Raw genomic sequence first — 14,179 nt, 5'->3', positions numbered from 1 at the left:
GGAATGGAAGAGATTACTCTATTACTAAAATAATCAATAGCTGCATTGTAGTGCAGCTGCAATGTGTATACATGCAGTTGAGTGAATGAAAGGTTATAATTTTAAAACCTAGGAAAATCTAGGATTATGTGTTCCATGTATGAAAGACTTGTCTGTCTACTTAATTACTGTCTTAATGAAAGCACAGGTGTGGTCAGAACTGTGAACAGTAACTCCAACTGGGTGGATGTAGAAGCCTGCTTAGGATGGAGGACACACACTTGCTTGGACCTCTGACACGAGTGATAAATTATTGAGTGGTAGCCTATTTAAGTTTGAATGTGGAGTTATTTAAGGAGGATCTGTTGGCCTAGTTGGACAGCAGAGGAGATGTATAATAGCTGTGGAGAGATATATAGTATGAACACACAAAGATCTACGGATTTTTCAATAACGTCTTATGAACACACAGCTACATTCTTGATTTATTTACTTTGACTAAGATCTAGATCACACTGCCCACTCACTGCAGGAACATTAGGCCAGAGGGCTGTTCTCCAGTGGTACTGCTGGAAGTAAGCAGTGCAGTCTTGCAAGCAAGAATGAGCAATAAAGCACTGAGAGGAGATTCAGTTGAACAGTTTGGACCTTTACACTTCCAGCACCTTAAAAAAAGTCCACTTCACAGTTCAGCTTCCTCTCTGCAGTAGATAAATCTGAAAATGAGAAAGAACTGCTTCTCGTCTTTGTTCTCTTTAGTCTCATACCGCTCTGAACGTACAAATGACCCCTTGGAAACCGCAAATGTAGGCCACAGTTTGAGATCGGTAATGCCCATCCCAATCAGTTGTTCTGTGATTGTTCTGTGTTCTTGGCCCACAGACAGTTTGACAGCCAAGCTAGTGATGTCAGTGCAGCTTGTTCCTTGTTCTCCATCCTGAAACTCTGGATTAGACTGCTAAATAAGGGCCAATGTCGTGACCTTTTGTTCTAGAGTGTTCTCTCCCATCGTTTCACCCACTCGACCACACACACACCACACAGAGGCGCACTTGTCTATCATCACTGGGACTTGATGTCTAAAAGCACTGCATCTTCTGTTTTTAAACATTAATTTGATAAGTTAGCCCGATTAAAGATTTCCACAGCCCTAAATGGGTGTGGGGCGGGGGGTTATAACTGTTTAACCAACCCAATGAATGACCAAGCAAGGTCATCTTGACAGGGGGATTTAACCTCTCTTATCCTCTAATATTGTTACATCACCTCAAATGCTTTCTGATAACTTACTCAGCACATTGTTGACCATATTCATAACTCCATTTATACCATTTGAATGAACACATCTAGCCCAGGGGGAAGTTATACAATCAAGATTCATTGTTCATGATGTCAACCGCTAATGTGGATACACAGGGGCTTTTGTATTTAAAGCTTATCCACACCAATTTTTCCATGTCAATGACCAGCAGCCTGGATAGAATATGCTTCTGTTAAATCTTTAATCCCAGTTCATGTTCATTGAATTCAATATTAATTTTTCGTGTTTTGCATAATTTTAATGTTTAACCCGTCTTTCTGTGATTTCCTGCTGTGTGTGTTTGTATCTGTTTGTGGCAATCACATAATCTGAAATTATTTTACACTCAAAATATTCTGATTTGGATTATAACATCAGGAAGGTGTTTACTAAATGACAGTTTCTATATTTATTGTTTCAGCTCTCTGGTTGATAATTATGTGTATGTCCGGGTCAGCGGAGAACGTTTTAATGAAAAGCAGCTGAAAGAAGCAAGCAAGGAAAGTTGGGTTCTTATATATAAATGTCTAAGATAAGAGATGAATTTTCTGCATTCATATATAAACATCCAAAATTGGAGTTTTAATAAATCAAAACAATATTTCCCGATGGTAGCATGGTTTCCGTCCATTCTCTTCCACGTATCCAATTCAGGGTCGCTTCTAGAAAAGTCCAAGTATGATTGTGATGTGAAGGCAGAAATGAACAGAGTCCTCTCTTAACATCACCATGAGCTGAGCTGCTGCTTATTTTTCCAGCTCCTGTGAAACATTAGCATCACTTGTATTTTTTATGTGTTAATAGCACAGGATGGTCAGGAGATTAATAATTGTCTGTCAGGCTTCCATATAATTTAATCAGTATTTCACACACCTACACGTAAAGATAAGCTGAGCTACGGGGTGATAATTAACTGCATGCTGGGATAAAGGATATTTTCACTTCTCAGTTGAAGCTCTGTCATAAAAACTGAGACTGAAGCTGTTTAAAAGTCTACGTTCTGCACTTGGTCTCACTTAGACACACACACGCTCTCTTACTTCAGGGAATCTCGTGAGTCATCCTCCTAGGTCTGCACATGTGACGATGCAAGTATTTCCCAACAACCAATCAGGGCTTTTTTTAACAGAGGTGTTTCCATAGTGACAGTACAGTGACAGCAGCAGATGCTGAGAAGACCAAAGGAGAGAGGCACAGGAAAGGGCAAACAGGGTGATGTTGTTTCCTCATGACAGTGAATCTGGTTTAACCTTTAATCCACGTTCCTTTCTGGGTTTTTGTAGCTGAGGTCAAACTTGTGTCTAATGCAATGTGAGCATAAGGTGTAGCCTGAAGACATAGCTGATGATTTTACACAGGAAAAAATATCTGTTTATAAAAGTCATGTTTTACTAAATCAACAAAAGAAATCCTTGAGCTGGAGCATAAAGTACAGCTTGTTCACATGCTGTCACCTACCAGAATGATGATGAGTTATTTCTGTCAACATATTTATTCCCCCTCCCACCTTCTCTCCTACATCCATCTCCTTCCCGTCTCCCTTTCTTTCTTTTTACTGGCAGATTCATTATCACTCTTCTTCTTTCCCTTCGGCTCGCTCGCTTGACCTTTTCCTCATCGTATTCACACCTTCTTACATGATCTTAGCCTTAAAACCGGAGCTGCGGCAAAAGAAACTCAATAGTTTGTTGTCGAGTTTAGGTTGCACTAGAAACACGCAGCATCAGCTCGTCTTTTTCCATCACCCTGTTTCCTTCTCTGTAAAAGCTTTGAATATGTGGCTCGTGCAGGCCAATCAAAGGATTTTCCTGCACCTACAATAGGACATGTGCTCTCTGTGAGTCAAAGGAAAAACAAGACGGTGATTTTTCCTTCTGGTGTGTGTGTTGCGTGCTCAGTTTTTCACAGAGTTTGTGTGATATGGTTGAGTTAACATCCAGAAACCTCCGCAATTAAATAAAATGTCTTCTGGTGGTTATTTTTCTATATTAATAATCAATTTTTGACCCATTCTGTGACCTTTCTATGTTTGCAGAGTACACAGACCCACACGTATCATACATGTCAACTATGTGCTCAGTGTGTTTACAGCTGTGGATGTAGTCTGACATTTAAAAAAGGTTGAGTAACTGCCATTTAAAAGCAAAATGCATTCACTTGTTAATTTTTAATTTATTTTGTATCAAACAGCAAAGCTCCACGTGCTGCATACCTCGTGGTCTGGTTTCTCCTTATTACAGTCTTGGAATGTGACTATCATGCATCGGGACATTGCTACGTCAACGAGAAAATGATACATCCTCAAGCCCGAATTTAAACCCTCGTTCCCGTCCTTCTCCCTCCTTCTCGTTTCTCTTGTCCACTCATCGCCCCCTCCATCTGTCCGTCAAAGAAATGTTTTTTCCCTCCCTCCTGAAGACTACATCTGTGCTGTCAATGTGTTACTCATTAGCGTCGTCTATATTTGGATATCTAATTGAACAAACGGTAACATCTTGGTTCTGCCTTGCAAACACAGAGTATATACAGCTTTATATGAAATGATTTTATCTCTGCAATCACTGGAAGTCCCTGAAAAATAAAAATATAGGATATGTTCACATGCTATTCTTATAACTGTAAACCTAACAGTGAAGTTGGCCGTCTTCATTGGACTCCATCGTGAGGCTGGTTAATGTCAGCGTGTATATTTCCATTCAGCATGAGATACAGATAAATAAAGTTTCACGTTACTACCCGAAATCTTTATTGCAAAATAAACATGCATCGCATTACCCTTTAAGAAACCGCTTTGGTAAACATTTCTGGATTATGCTACACCCGCAGTACAGGTGGACTGTGGTTACCTGTGCTGTAACCTTTGTTGTTCCGTAATGTAATCCTGTTTTTAAATCTAATTGTTTTAGTGCTTGTAGTGTTCCTCATTTACATCCTTTTATATTTCTGTCTGCAGATCACAGAGCTGTTGGATGATGAGAAGTGTGAGGCAGAATGTGAAGAGCTGCCTCAGGACGGGGAGGACGGCCCTGCCTCCGACTCACCGCAACGCACGCACACCGATGACAACCCTGCAGTCAGGTGCGGTCACACATAGCTCATTCACTCATCGAGTTATTTCATTTTATGATGCCCTAGAAACAGTGATTTTTAAAAAGACAAACAAATATTTTAATCCCAAGGCGCACCAAAAGACAAGCCAAACTTTCAAGGCACACCTGCATGCCTACATGTGGAAAATAGCTTCTTTCATGTGAAATATCAGTTCCTCTTTTATTTATATATTAGCAGAAATGGGCATCTTTTACAGCACATTTGTAGCATCTGGATTGTAACGCCTACAGATTAGTTACTTCTAGTTTGCTCCACACAAGAAAGCAGTCTGTTTTATGTTCTCAGTCAGACCCTTTTGATGTGTACTAGTATAGACAATTTAGTGTTTTTGCAGTTGCAATGTATTTAGGTCAGTGTATGCTTCTGAAGTTAACTGGATGATATCTTGTTTGTGCTGTGGTCCCATTTTAGCCCACTGTGAACATATTTAACTGTGTTATAGTATAAAAGGTCAGCAATGACAGCAGGGATCAAGTTGGAGTATGAGTGTGTGTATCTTTGGTATTAGCAGTTAATTTTTTGTTTGTGGTTCAATACGAAATGTTTTCCGTGACTGTGTTTATATTTATGTGAGCTTTATTAGAGGAAGATTTAAGGTTGCAGCTATTGTACCACAGTGCACAGACTGCCAGTGAAAACAAAGGGGGGATTACATGCAGTAAATTCTTTAAATTAAACAATGCACATCAGATGGTTTTGATCCTGAAGTCACATGGGATTGATTGTAGTTGGTATTAAATGTCGGTTAGCCGTGGCTAGCCTGCAGCCATCATCCCTTTGACCTCGACTAACCTCTTGTCTGGTCTGGGGGGATTACTGTGGTATTTGTAGACCATGGAGCATCCAGTGTACTCCGCAGAGCCATTTCAATAATGCACAGATTTAGAGATTGTTTTTTTTTCTTTTTTAATTCCTAGTCCTATTTAGTCCTCTCGAGTCTGATTATGTGAAAAGAAATATTTATTTTTGTGTTTTCAGAGTTGACGTTTTCATAGGCTTGTTAAATTAAATGCATAAATGTTTAGAATTTGAGCATTAAGGATGGTACTGGTTATGATTGGATGGGTTTGTTTTTTGTTTTCTACGATTATAACCACCACGTTTTTGGAAGCAAGCTGGAAACACTTATAGTCGAGTCTATTAATTTAACCCGCGTGCTTGATCCAGAGCCAGTCCTGACCTCTCTGGGGCCTTAGCAAAGTTCTGCCAAAGGATCTTCCTGACAGATCCATGAGCCATTTTAACTATTTATCATTGCCACATAATTACACCAGTGATCCCACTACAAACCTAACTCCCTAAACCATTTAAGGATAAGCACTGCTAGGTAGAACACAACGAGATGTGGACGATAAACAGTGTCCTTTCTATAGAACTACATGAAGTTTTAACATCAGATTTGGAGACTTGTCTAATTTTCTGTTAAAATACACAGAAATGTTTTTGTTGAAAATCAGGTTGGGCTGTTTTTTTGTCCTCAAACCTTTTTTTGAGTTGAGCTTGCTGTTCCATATATGTATATGCCATATGCTTTGACAAGGCTCCAAAAAGGTAAGTTCCCATCTAGTGATTCAGCGTTAACGGTGGCTCAGTTGTTTGTCTAGACTTGACAGACAGGGAAGGCTGTCCTCTGTGGCTGTTGCTGTGCCCTCTTAATAGACTCTGACAGCCAACACACACACACACCTTAGATTCCGACAGCCTCTACTCATTTCAGATCTATATATATATTCCCTGGAATTTCTCTTCTGATCTCTCTTCTTACCCCATCACTACTTCCCTCCCTCTCTGCCCTTGCTTATGTTCTCTCTCCATGTGTGGAAAGTATTTTTCATGGGATCACTGAAATACCCTGGCAGCATGAGAAGCATCACCCTTAGAAAGCACGTCTATGGCTAAAGGCGGGAGGAGGGCGATGGATTATTGGAGGGAATGGAGATTCAGGCAGCTAAAAGCGCCACAGTGAGATAAGAACTGGAAAATGTCCCTACTTGTGAACGATTTATTGATTTTCAATCTAAGTGATAATGCAATACTAGACCTCAGGAGGAAAAATGTCAGCCTGACAGTAGATTTTAAAAACATTAGCAAACGTTTGTCTTCAATTTTACCTTTGAAGACAAGTTGGCCTCAATTTTTTACTTTTTAGAGCGTCGTACCAGTCTAGCGTGACTGACCTGTGTAGCTCTTCGTGAAGCAGATTACATCTGTGTACATAAAAATCACGCATGAGATTATTTTGTGTGACTGTGGAAATGATTCGTATATCTCACTGGGACACCATACCAGGCTGGAGAGCCTTGTTCTGTCCATTTGTGCCAACAATTTTCATGTGCACGCACACATATATGTCTGACCTCGTCCCTTCTGGGTCACCTACACTGGCTTTGACCAAACTGTCAATGGTCACAACAATTTGGATATTAATAATCATGAAACTGATCTGTGTTGGTCTGGTCCTAGTTTTGGGCAATGTGCAAAGGAACTGTTTATATGTTTGGGAAACCTGCAGTGAGCTGAGACTGAAGAAGTCACTTGGATGAGTGATGAAATGTTTCTCCAACTGAAAACCCATCGTTCAGATGAACAGAATCAGCTTTTGGGGATTTCCTTACCTGGATGATTGAGCATGCATCGAGACAAACAGTCGCTTACTTTTTTACCTGTGTGAATTGGATGTTGAAAGCTTGGTTGTGTATTCTGTATCGTTTTATGCCATATTGCACTGGTCCAAAATGATCTCCAAACTGACCGCTGGAGTCCTCATCAGGTGTAATTCATAGCCACTGTTTTGGATTAACAGGCACAAATTGTACCACAGTCCCCTTACAATTCTTCCCTCGAGTTTGCACAGTGTAAAAGGGCCTTTAAACTCTCTGCACACGAGGAACAGAAAGGAGACAGAAACCATGGTTAGTTTTACATCCTCATCCAGAGCTGAAAGCTTGTGATAGCACGATCTATCACAAATGCTGAAAGAATCCCATCATGTATAAAAAGGAGCGAAAATGTCCCAATTCAAACCACCCTGTCTTGTTTTTCAAAAGCGAAAAAAATAATTGCCGGATTTTTGTGTTCAAATCCAACACATAATTAGCTCTGCTTCCCAGGGCTTTGCTGCTTCCTGGTACAAATTGATAAGGTAAACCTGTTCTGGGCTGTCTCTGCTCTGCAGTCTGCTTCCAGAAATTTTATAAATAACAATCCTTCAGTAAGTATTGACATGTGTTGATGCTGTTCTCCGTTAGGTTTTCCTTACTTGCACCCTGCCCATGCTTAAGGTAACCGTTACTCGAATATGTTGGCTATAAGATCTCTGCGTGACCTGTACATGGACTGTACATGGATAGGTCATGTTTGCTTTATTTTCAAAAGCTGACACCAAAAGAAAAAAGGTAGATATGCACACAGACCAAGTTGTTTTTAGATTCTTTTCTTTCTTTAGCATTTTTAAATTGTGATGTATGTTTTCTATAGCAAAAGGAGTGTAATGCACACAGGAAGTGATGGATCAGTACATAATCAAAGCATTTAAAAGGATACACAGAACTAGTCAACACTGTCATAGTGTGTTTTCTTCAGCACGAGCGGATTACTGTAACAAAGAGGTCTGGAACATGGAGGGGGCTGGATCAGCAGGTCAAGGCAGTGGGAAAGTAATAGGAGACATAAAAAAAATGTACAACGCAATCAAATAGAGCTAAACAAAACTGTCATTGCAGTTAATTTAATGACAGAAAGCTGTTGCACAGCTGTTGTCAACTCCACTCTCCATGCATCTATTTCACTGTGACACTCATGGAACAGAGATTAGAGTGAGCTGGAAATGATAACACAAGCCTTCAGCTTGAAACACCTAAAGGAGAAAACACACAGCCACAGCAGCACTGCAACATGGCATATGATGTGCATCAAGTGACACGAACAACGGCCAAGTGTGACTCGGACCACGTTAAACAACCTGTCTGTGAGGGACAACAAAATCCCATCTGGATCCACCATTTGAACTTTGATTTCTTAGTTGTAGAGCCAGTCTCCAGAGCCACACCTTACCAAGTTTATAAGTGTAGGTGAAGGCAGTTGTGTGAAATGTCACGCACATCATTGTGTGACTAGTCACAGCAGGGTTTCTAATTATACAAAGAAAACATTAGAAGCTGCTGTTTTGACACATGCCATTCAGCAGCGGTGTGTTTCTGGCTTTAATTATATGTTTCTATATCACTGCATTAAGTTGATGGGACTGGTTTCTTATGGCTTGGTGAATTGTTGTCAGTACAACCCAGTGAACCCATTAATAATGTTCAAACAGGTCTCCTGGTCCTTTCGCCCTTTGTTTCTAGACTGTGGCCTTGGCACTAGCTTCGGGCACAGTGTGTAAAATGATATACCAGCTGACCCAGATTGTACCGCTCATTGACGTGCTATCAGTGCTCATCCACAGTTCGGGGACAGCTGTTCTATCTTTCCAAAGAGTGCTCACGTTTCTAAATCACAATAGATAAAACAGTTATTCTGATTGGCTCTGAAGCCTCTTTGTCAACATGCTGCCCCTGTTGTGTCTGTATGTTATAAATAGAAGATAAAGTTTTAGTTTAGGCGTCACCAAAGTCAGCGGTAATACCAGGCAGGCTGAAAGTCAAAGTAGTGTTAATGATTCATGAAGAACGCTTCATAACATTTACACATTCTCCTCGTCTGTTTCTTCCCCTGAGAGATTCCTGGAACGTTGTGTGTAGACAGGTGTATCCCACATGGAAATAACAGAATCTAAAGTTGGATCCTTTAGGAAGTTTGGAACTAGCAGGATTTGTACACCACTGAGCGGATTTGGTGTATTGCACATTTCTTATCTATGATGGTCATGAAAAAGTTTTTTAAATTTTTCTAGTCTGTCAATAATCTGCAAGTCCATGGTCTTCAAATTGACGGCGGTTAGAGTTATATATAATAATACCCAGTCGTCAAGTTTAAAGTGACGTTTTTAAAGAATTTATCCAAACTGTAATCATTGAAGTTGTGCTAACTAATTGAAGGATCAGTTCAATCATAAGCAAAGTGTCAATACAGATCTAATATGTCGAAACTGTTAAAACAAGTTTCTTCCTTTTAAAAAATCATACAGAAAAAAAGAATTTGGATCAAACTTCTCCTAGTTGCTGTATGTGAGGGTTAAATTTTGCTTGTGCAACTGTAAAATCATCAACTTTTAACTTTCACTGTTCTTTATGGAAACTTCCAGAAGCTTCACCTTACAGTTTGTCCAGAACAGAAGAACAGAGGCACACTGTCTGATATAAACACACTGTGTTCATAGTCACACTGAAGCTCCCAAATGGAAAATGCTTATTTTTTAAGTGTAGTTACTTTTGTAGGTACGTTTTGCTTAAACAGACAAAATCAGTATTTGGTTTTCTTTTTTGTAAAATATGTACCTAGTCTTGTATTTAGTATTTAACAGCAGCTGTTTGCTCAGGATGATTCATGATTTTTGTCTTTCTGCTGAGGTCATGCTTAGTGAGCGCTGTGCCTCTAAATCTCAGGGGCTATAATGGTTTTAGTCTATTGTTTTCCTTCTCCGCTCTTACTACGAGACTCGAAAGTTCTCTAAAACTTCAATATACATCTTTTAAAAAAGCTTAATAACTTAATATATACAACCATGGTAATTATAGATAACAAAAATATTAACAAAATAAGGAAAAAACACATTTTAGTTAACTGAACTAAAAAATAGACTAAAAGAAAGAAAACTAAAACCGATAAAGCCATCCAGGAAAATTCTTAGATTTTTGACTTTGTCAGTTTAGTTTGGCTGATCGGCGAGTGGATATTTGTGTCTTTATTACTTCTCTTTTGAGGGAACCCACAGAAGTTTCTTTAGGATTTCTGATCGAAGCGGTTCCCGTTCAGTTTTACTTGCTTTGTCTGAGTCATGATTATCAGGGATATTTGTAGTCGATGAATCAGCACACTGACAGGAGTCTTCACCTTTAGTCCATTTGTGTCATACTTGTTCTCCCTTTGTTCGTTTTTAACTCTTCCTTCATTGACTGGTATAAATATTTTGGCCTCTTTGTTCCTTCACACCCTTTTTCTTTCGTACACTGTTTCTGTGCCTTTTTAGTCTGTATTTTCTAAATGTTTTAATTCTTCTCTTTTGGAAAAAGCTCATACAGGGTGTTTTAAAAGACACAGGCATCTGTTAGTTTGTGTGCATCTTGTCTGTGCGTGCGCGCCATTACACAGCCCACGGGGCTGACTGTAAACTGCTGAGTTCATACTCGGCACTGAGTGGACAAAAAAAATCAACCCTCTTCCCAGTTTCTGCCGTAAGATTGGCCCACATAGCTTTCCCTCCCTCTTCCCTCTTTACAATTGGGTCTCAAATTCAGCCCCTCCCATCCCATTGGTCCTCCTGGGGTTGTTGCCTGGTTACATCAGAAGCTCATATATTTGAGCAGAGCTCTGGATATTTACTGCAGCACTTTTGGAGACAGAGTGCAGAGTGAGGCAACCTCACTCACTCACACACACACACACACACACACACATCTACACTTGTTCATAAATTCAAGACACACACCGTTTTAGAGGACGCTACAGCATGCACCCTGCTGACACCGTGGCTCTGTTGCTAGACCTGCTTGTACTGACGCTGACACCTCAAAGTGCTCAATTGGGATAACCTCTGAATACAAGGTTGGTCTACAGACCTGCCAGGTACTCGAAGAAGGAAGGAAAAACTGAGGGTTCAGGAAGAACAAGCTTAACAGCTGGATACTGCTGCTACAGGAGATGTGTCAATTGGTTAACAGGCAAAAAGAAGAGAAACACAGAGATCGTGCAGAGTTTGGCTAAAAGTCAAGCTCGCTTCTCACACTGGACTTCAATAACCTACAGGTTGGCTTGCTGAGTACAGTGGAAAGACAAGAAAGAAGATACTCAACAGAGAAACTGACAGAAACTGAACCGTCTACCGGCTTGATCCAGTGGCATAAAAACCCCAAAGCTAAACAAAAAGAGTAGATCACAGTGAGAGGAAACACAGCTGGGAAAATGAGAATGGCCTGTGACATTCTGCTGCAGAGGTAAACATCAGGGGTTATGTAACTCCTGTAGTCTGACTGGAATGAAAGATTTCATGGATGAATAGATGGATGAAGGAGAAAGCAAATATGTGGTTGGATGATTGATGAAGTGAATAAAGAGAAGAGGTGGGGAAAGTGGATCGTTGTGGATTGTTTGAGGGAAAATGACTGTAAGAAGCAGCAGGAAGAATAGTTGAAGTTTTGATTTAGGTATGAATTGGTGGAAATGTTAGGAATTTAAAACATCATTGTACATGGAAAACTGGAGGGGAAGGAAGATAGTTTGTGCTTGTTGCTCAGTCTTTATTTACCAGAGAGAAGAAAGAGGAGCTGTATAGGAGTCCAGAGGAAGTATATACTTGACAGCAGATTTTTTTAAGTTATGTAATCTCAATATAAATGACTCAAGAGTGCATGATGACAGTGTGTCAGCACTTTTTGCACCATAGAAGGAAAGAAAAGGCAAGGTAGTAGGGAGTAATTAGGCGTGTGGAAGTTTATCGACAGAAATTTTGCTAACTGATTAACGTAAAACAAGTCCTGATGTGCCAAATGCCAAACCCCTGTTTCCTTCTGCTCAGATGTAAGGATTTTGATGCCGTTCAGCTAATGATTAGCAATTAGAAGATGTGACCTTGAGCTTTTTCTTTTTAATGCTGTTACCTCACATTTTACAAGCAAATCTATTTAGCAAGAAAATAATCATTGATTCATTTTTGGCTTTTTCTGACATGGAAAAGAATGTGAATTAAACCATCAATATGTAAAAAAATATATAATGCATAGTTAGATGTAAAGTAATCAAAACGGTGAGGGTATCTGTAAATGTGCAAGCTCTTAACAATGTTGCATCAGTTCCTCGTGACTGGTGAATGGTGGAATGAGGAGGATTTGTTGGGCCAACTTAACCAAAATCAAATCGGTATTCTCTGATGGCCAAACTGCTGCGGGACAATTAAGAGAAAACAAATGAATCTGAGCTGCGCAAAGCAAATGATGGAAGCAAACAAATGAGCATCATGGAGGCAGTGAAACAAACAGATGTTACATCTTTGACCTGGTCTGTGTTTAGGTTGCGATCTGAATACAAACATCTGTGACGGATTTTTGGCGCTTCCACGAAGGACTATAAATGTTTACAGTTTCAGACGCAGCCAGGAGAGCTGTTTATGAGATGTAAGATGATGCTTATGAAGAAGAGTGGGCGAGTGTGTGTTTCAGGTTGTGCTAAGGAAGGAAAGGCTTATGCAGGCAAGGTGTATTTATGTCCGAAGTGGGTAACGAGCTTAAGCAGTGAGCTATGTTTTGTTGAACATGCTGGTTTATATATATATATATAAATATATATGTATGTGTGTGTGCGGGGGCTGCTGCAGTCACAGAGCCGAGTCAGGTTTGCTGACAACAGCACATCTTTAAAATCATATCTCACCTCTAACTTACCTTACGCGCGCACACACTCGTATATTCTTGCCTTTGCATCAGAAGAACCATTGAAAATAATAAAAGTGGGTAATTGATTAGTTATTTTATTCTTTAGTGTCATCACTGATAATACAAAGTCCCTCTGCTCTACTTTGCAGTAACCCACAATCTTTTAGCTGTTTAGTCACCAGTCAGCTGACTTGATGGCGCTAATACACAGCACAGTGGTTCACCTCTGCAGTTCATGCTCTTATCTGTGCAAAACTGATACCGGTGTCCTAAATTTGTGATACACACAGGGTACTGTAATGTTTTAGATTTCAGATAATTGCACAAACTCAAAATAGAGTCGAGTAAATACTGCACATTTCATCCACATTTCTCAATGATTTTATCTCCTAATACCTGAAGGTCACGTCCCGTGCTGCAAGTATAAAATGTGTGATTGCGAGATAATATTAAATCGTACAAGTTTTTCTCCATTACTGAAAGCCAATAGGAGATATTTTTTAAAATGGCTTTGTTGAATAATGATTGAATTACCTCAGCAGCACGCACAGCAGCGAATGGAAGGATAGCTTTCAACACAGATGGAAATAACAGTTGTGTTTAGACCGTGGCAGTGCTGACTGAGATAATCCTTTGGTGGTAAATCAGCAGTAAATATGTTATGAATGTATAAATATTGCTCTTCACAAATGGAAACCCATGTAATCCAACTGGAGAAAAATGGCCAAACGTACATGATAGTTTTATATTTATATTGATTTATTGATATTGATTTATATCAAGTTAAGAGCTGAGTTGTGATGATTACTATATCCAAGACTACAACGTTTACACAAGAGTGCTAATTGTGGTGGTGTGTAAGTTGGACTGTGTCCACTGACCCTGCTGCAGGAGAGATGTTTCTAGCAGAGGGATCCAGGGAGGAGGCAGCAGATTAACCTGATGTGATCTGAGTGATTCTGGCAAGCATCCCTTTTACTCTGACGCGCTCGTCTCTGCACCTTTAAGACGTAGATAATAATGCAGTTAGTAAAATCAAAAAAATCAGTCATAATCTGTTTGAATAATACAAAGTTTAGTGGTCATCATATATGTGGAGACTAAATGTAAGTTGAACTATTTATACTTTGGTCACTAACAAAGGGTTTAGAGTATTAATGCCAACAAATAGCCGTAAAAGGTGTGGTTCCTTAAAATGTTATTAAGGGCTTATCTGTGTCTGCCGTCGAGGCTTTAGGAGCTGCTCTAATCCAACGTGTGTGTG

General features: G+C 39.7%; 1 protein-coding gene across 5 annotated transcripts in view; it reads left to right on the top strand.

Moving 5' to 3' along the window:
- Positions 1-14,179, top strand: part of fam13b (family with sequence similarity 13 member B) — a 69,211-nt gene that overhangs the window by 38,456 nt on the left and 16,576 nt on the right. For all 5 annotated transcript variants that reach the window (XM_013909160.1, XM_013909162.1, XM_013909159.1 and 2 more), the window contains exon 7: positions 4,233-4,357. In XM_013909160.1, the coding sequence (XP_013764614.1) occupies positions 4,233-4,357 (125 nt within the window). The remainder of the gene's footprint in view (positions 1-4,232; positions 4,358-14,179) is intronic.

This window comes from Pundamilia nyererei, unplaced genomic scaffold (assembly GCF_000239375.1).
Source record: "Pundamilia nyererei isolate P.nyererei 1_Seehausen unplaced genomic scaffold, PunNye1.0 scaffold00020, whole genome shotgun sequence".
Lineage (NCBI taxonomy): Eukaryota > Metazoa > Chordata > Actinopteri > Cichliformes > Cichlidae > Pundamilia > Pundamilia nyererei.
The sequence above is the reverse complement of the archived record's forward strand: the minus strand, read 5'-3'. Positions and strand labels throughout refer to the sequence as shown.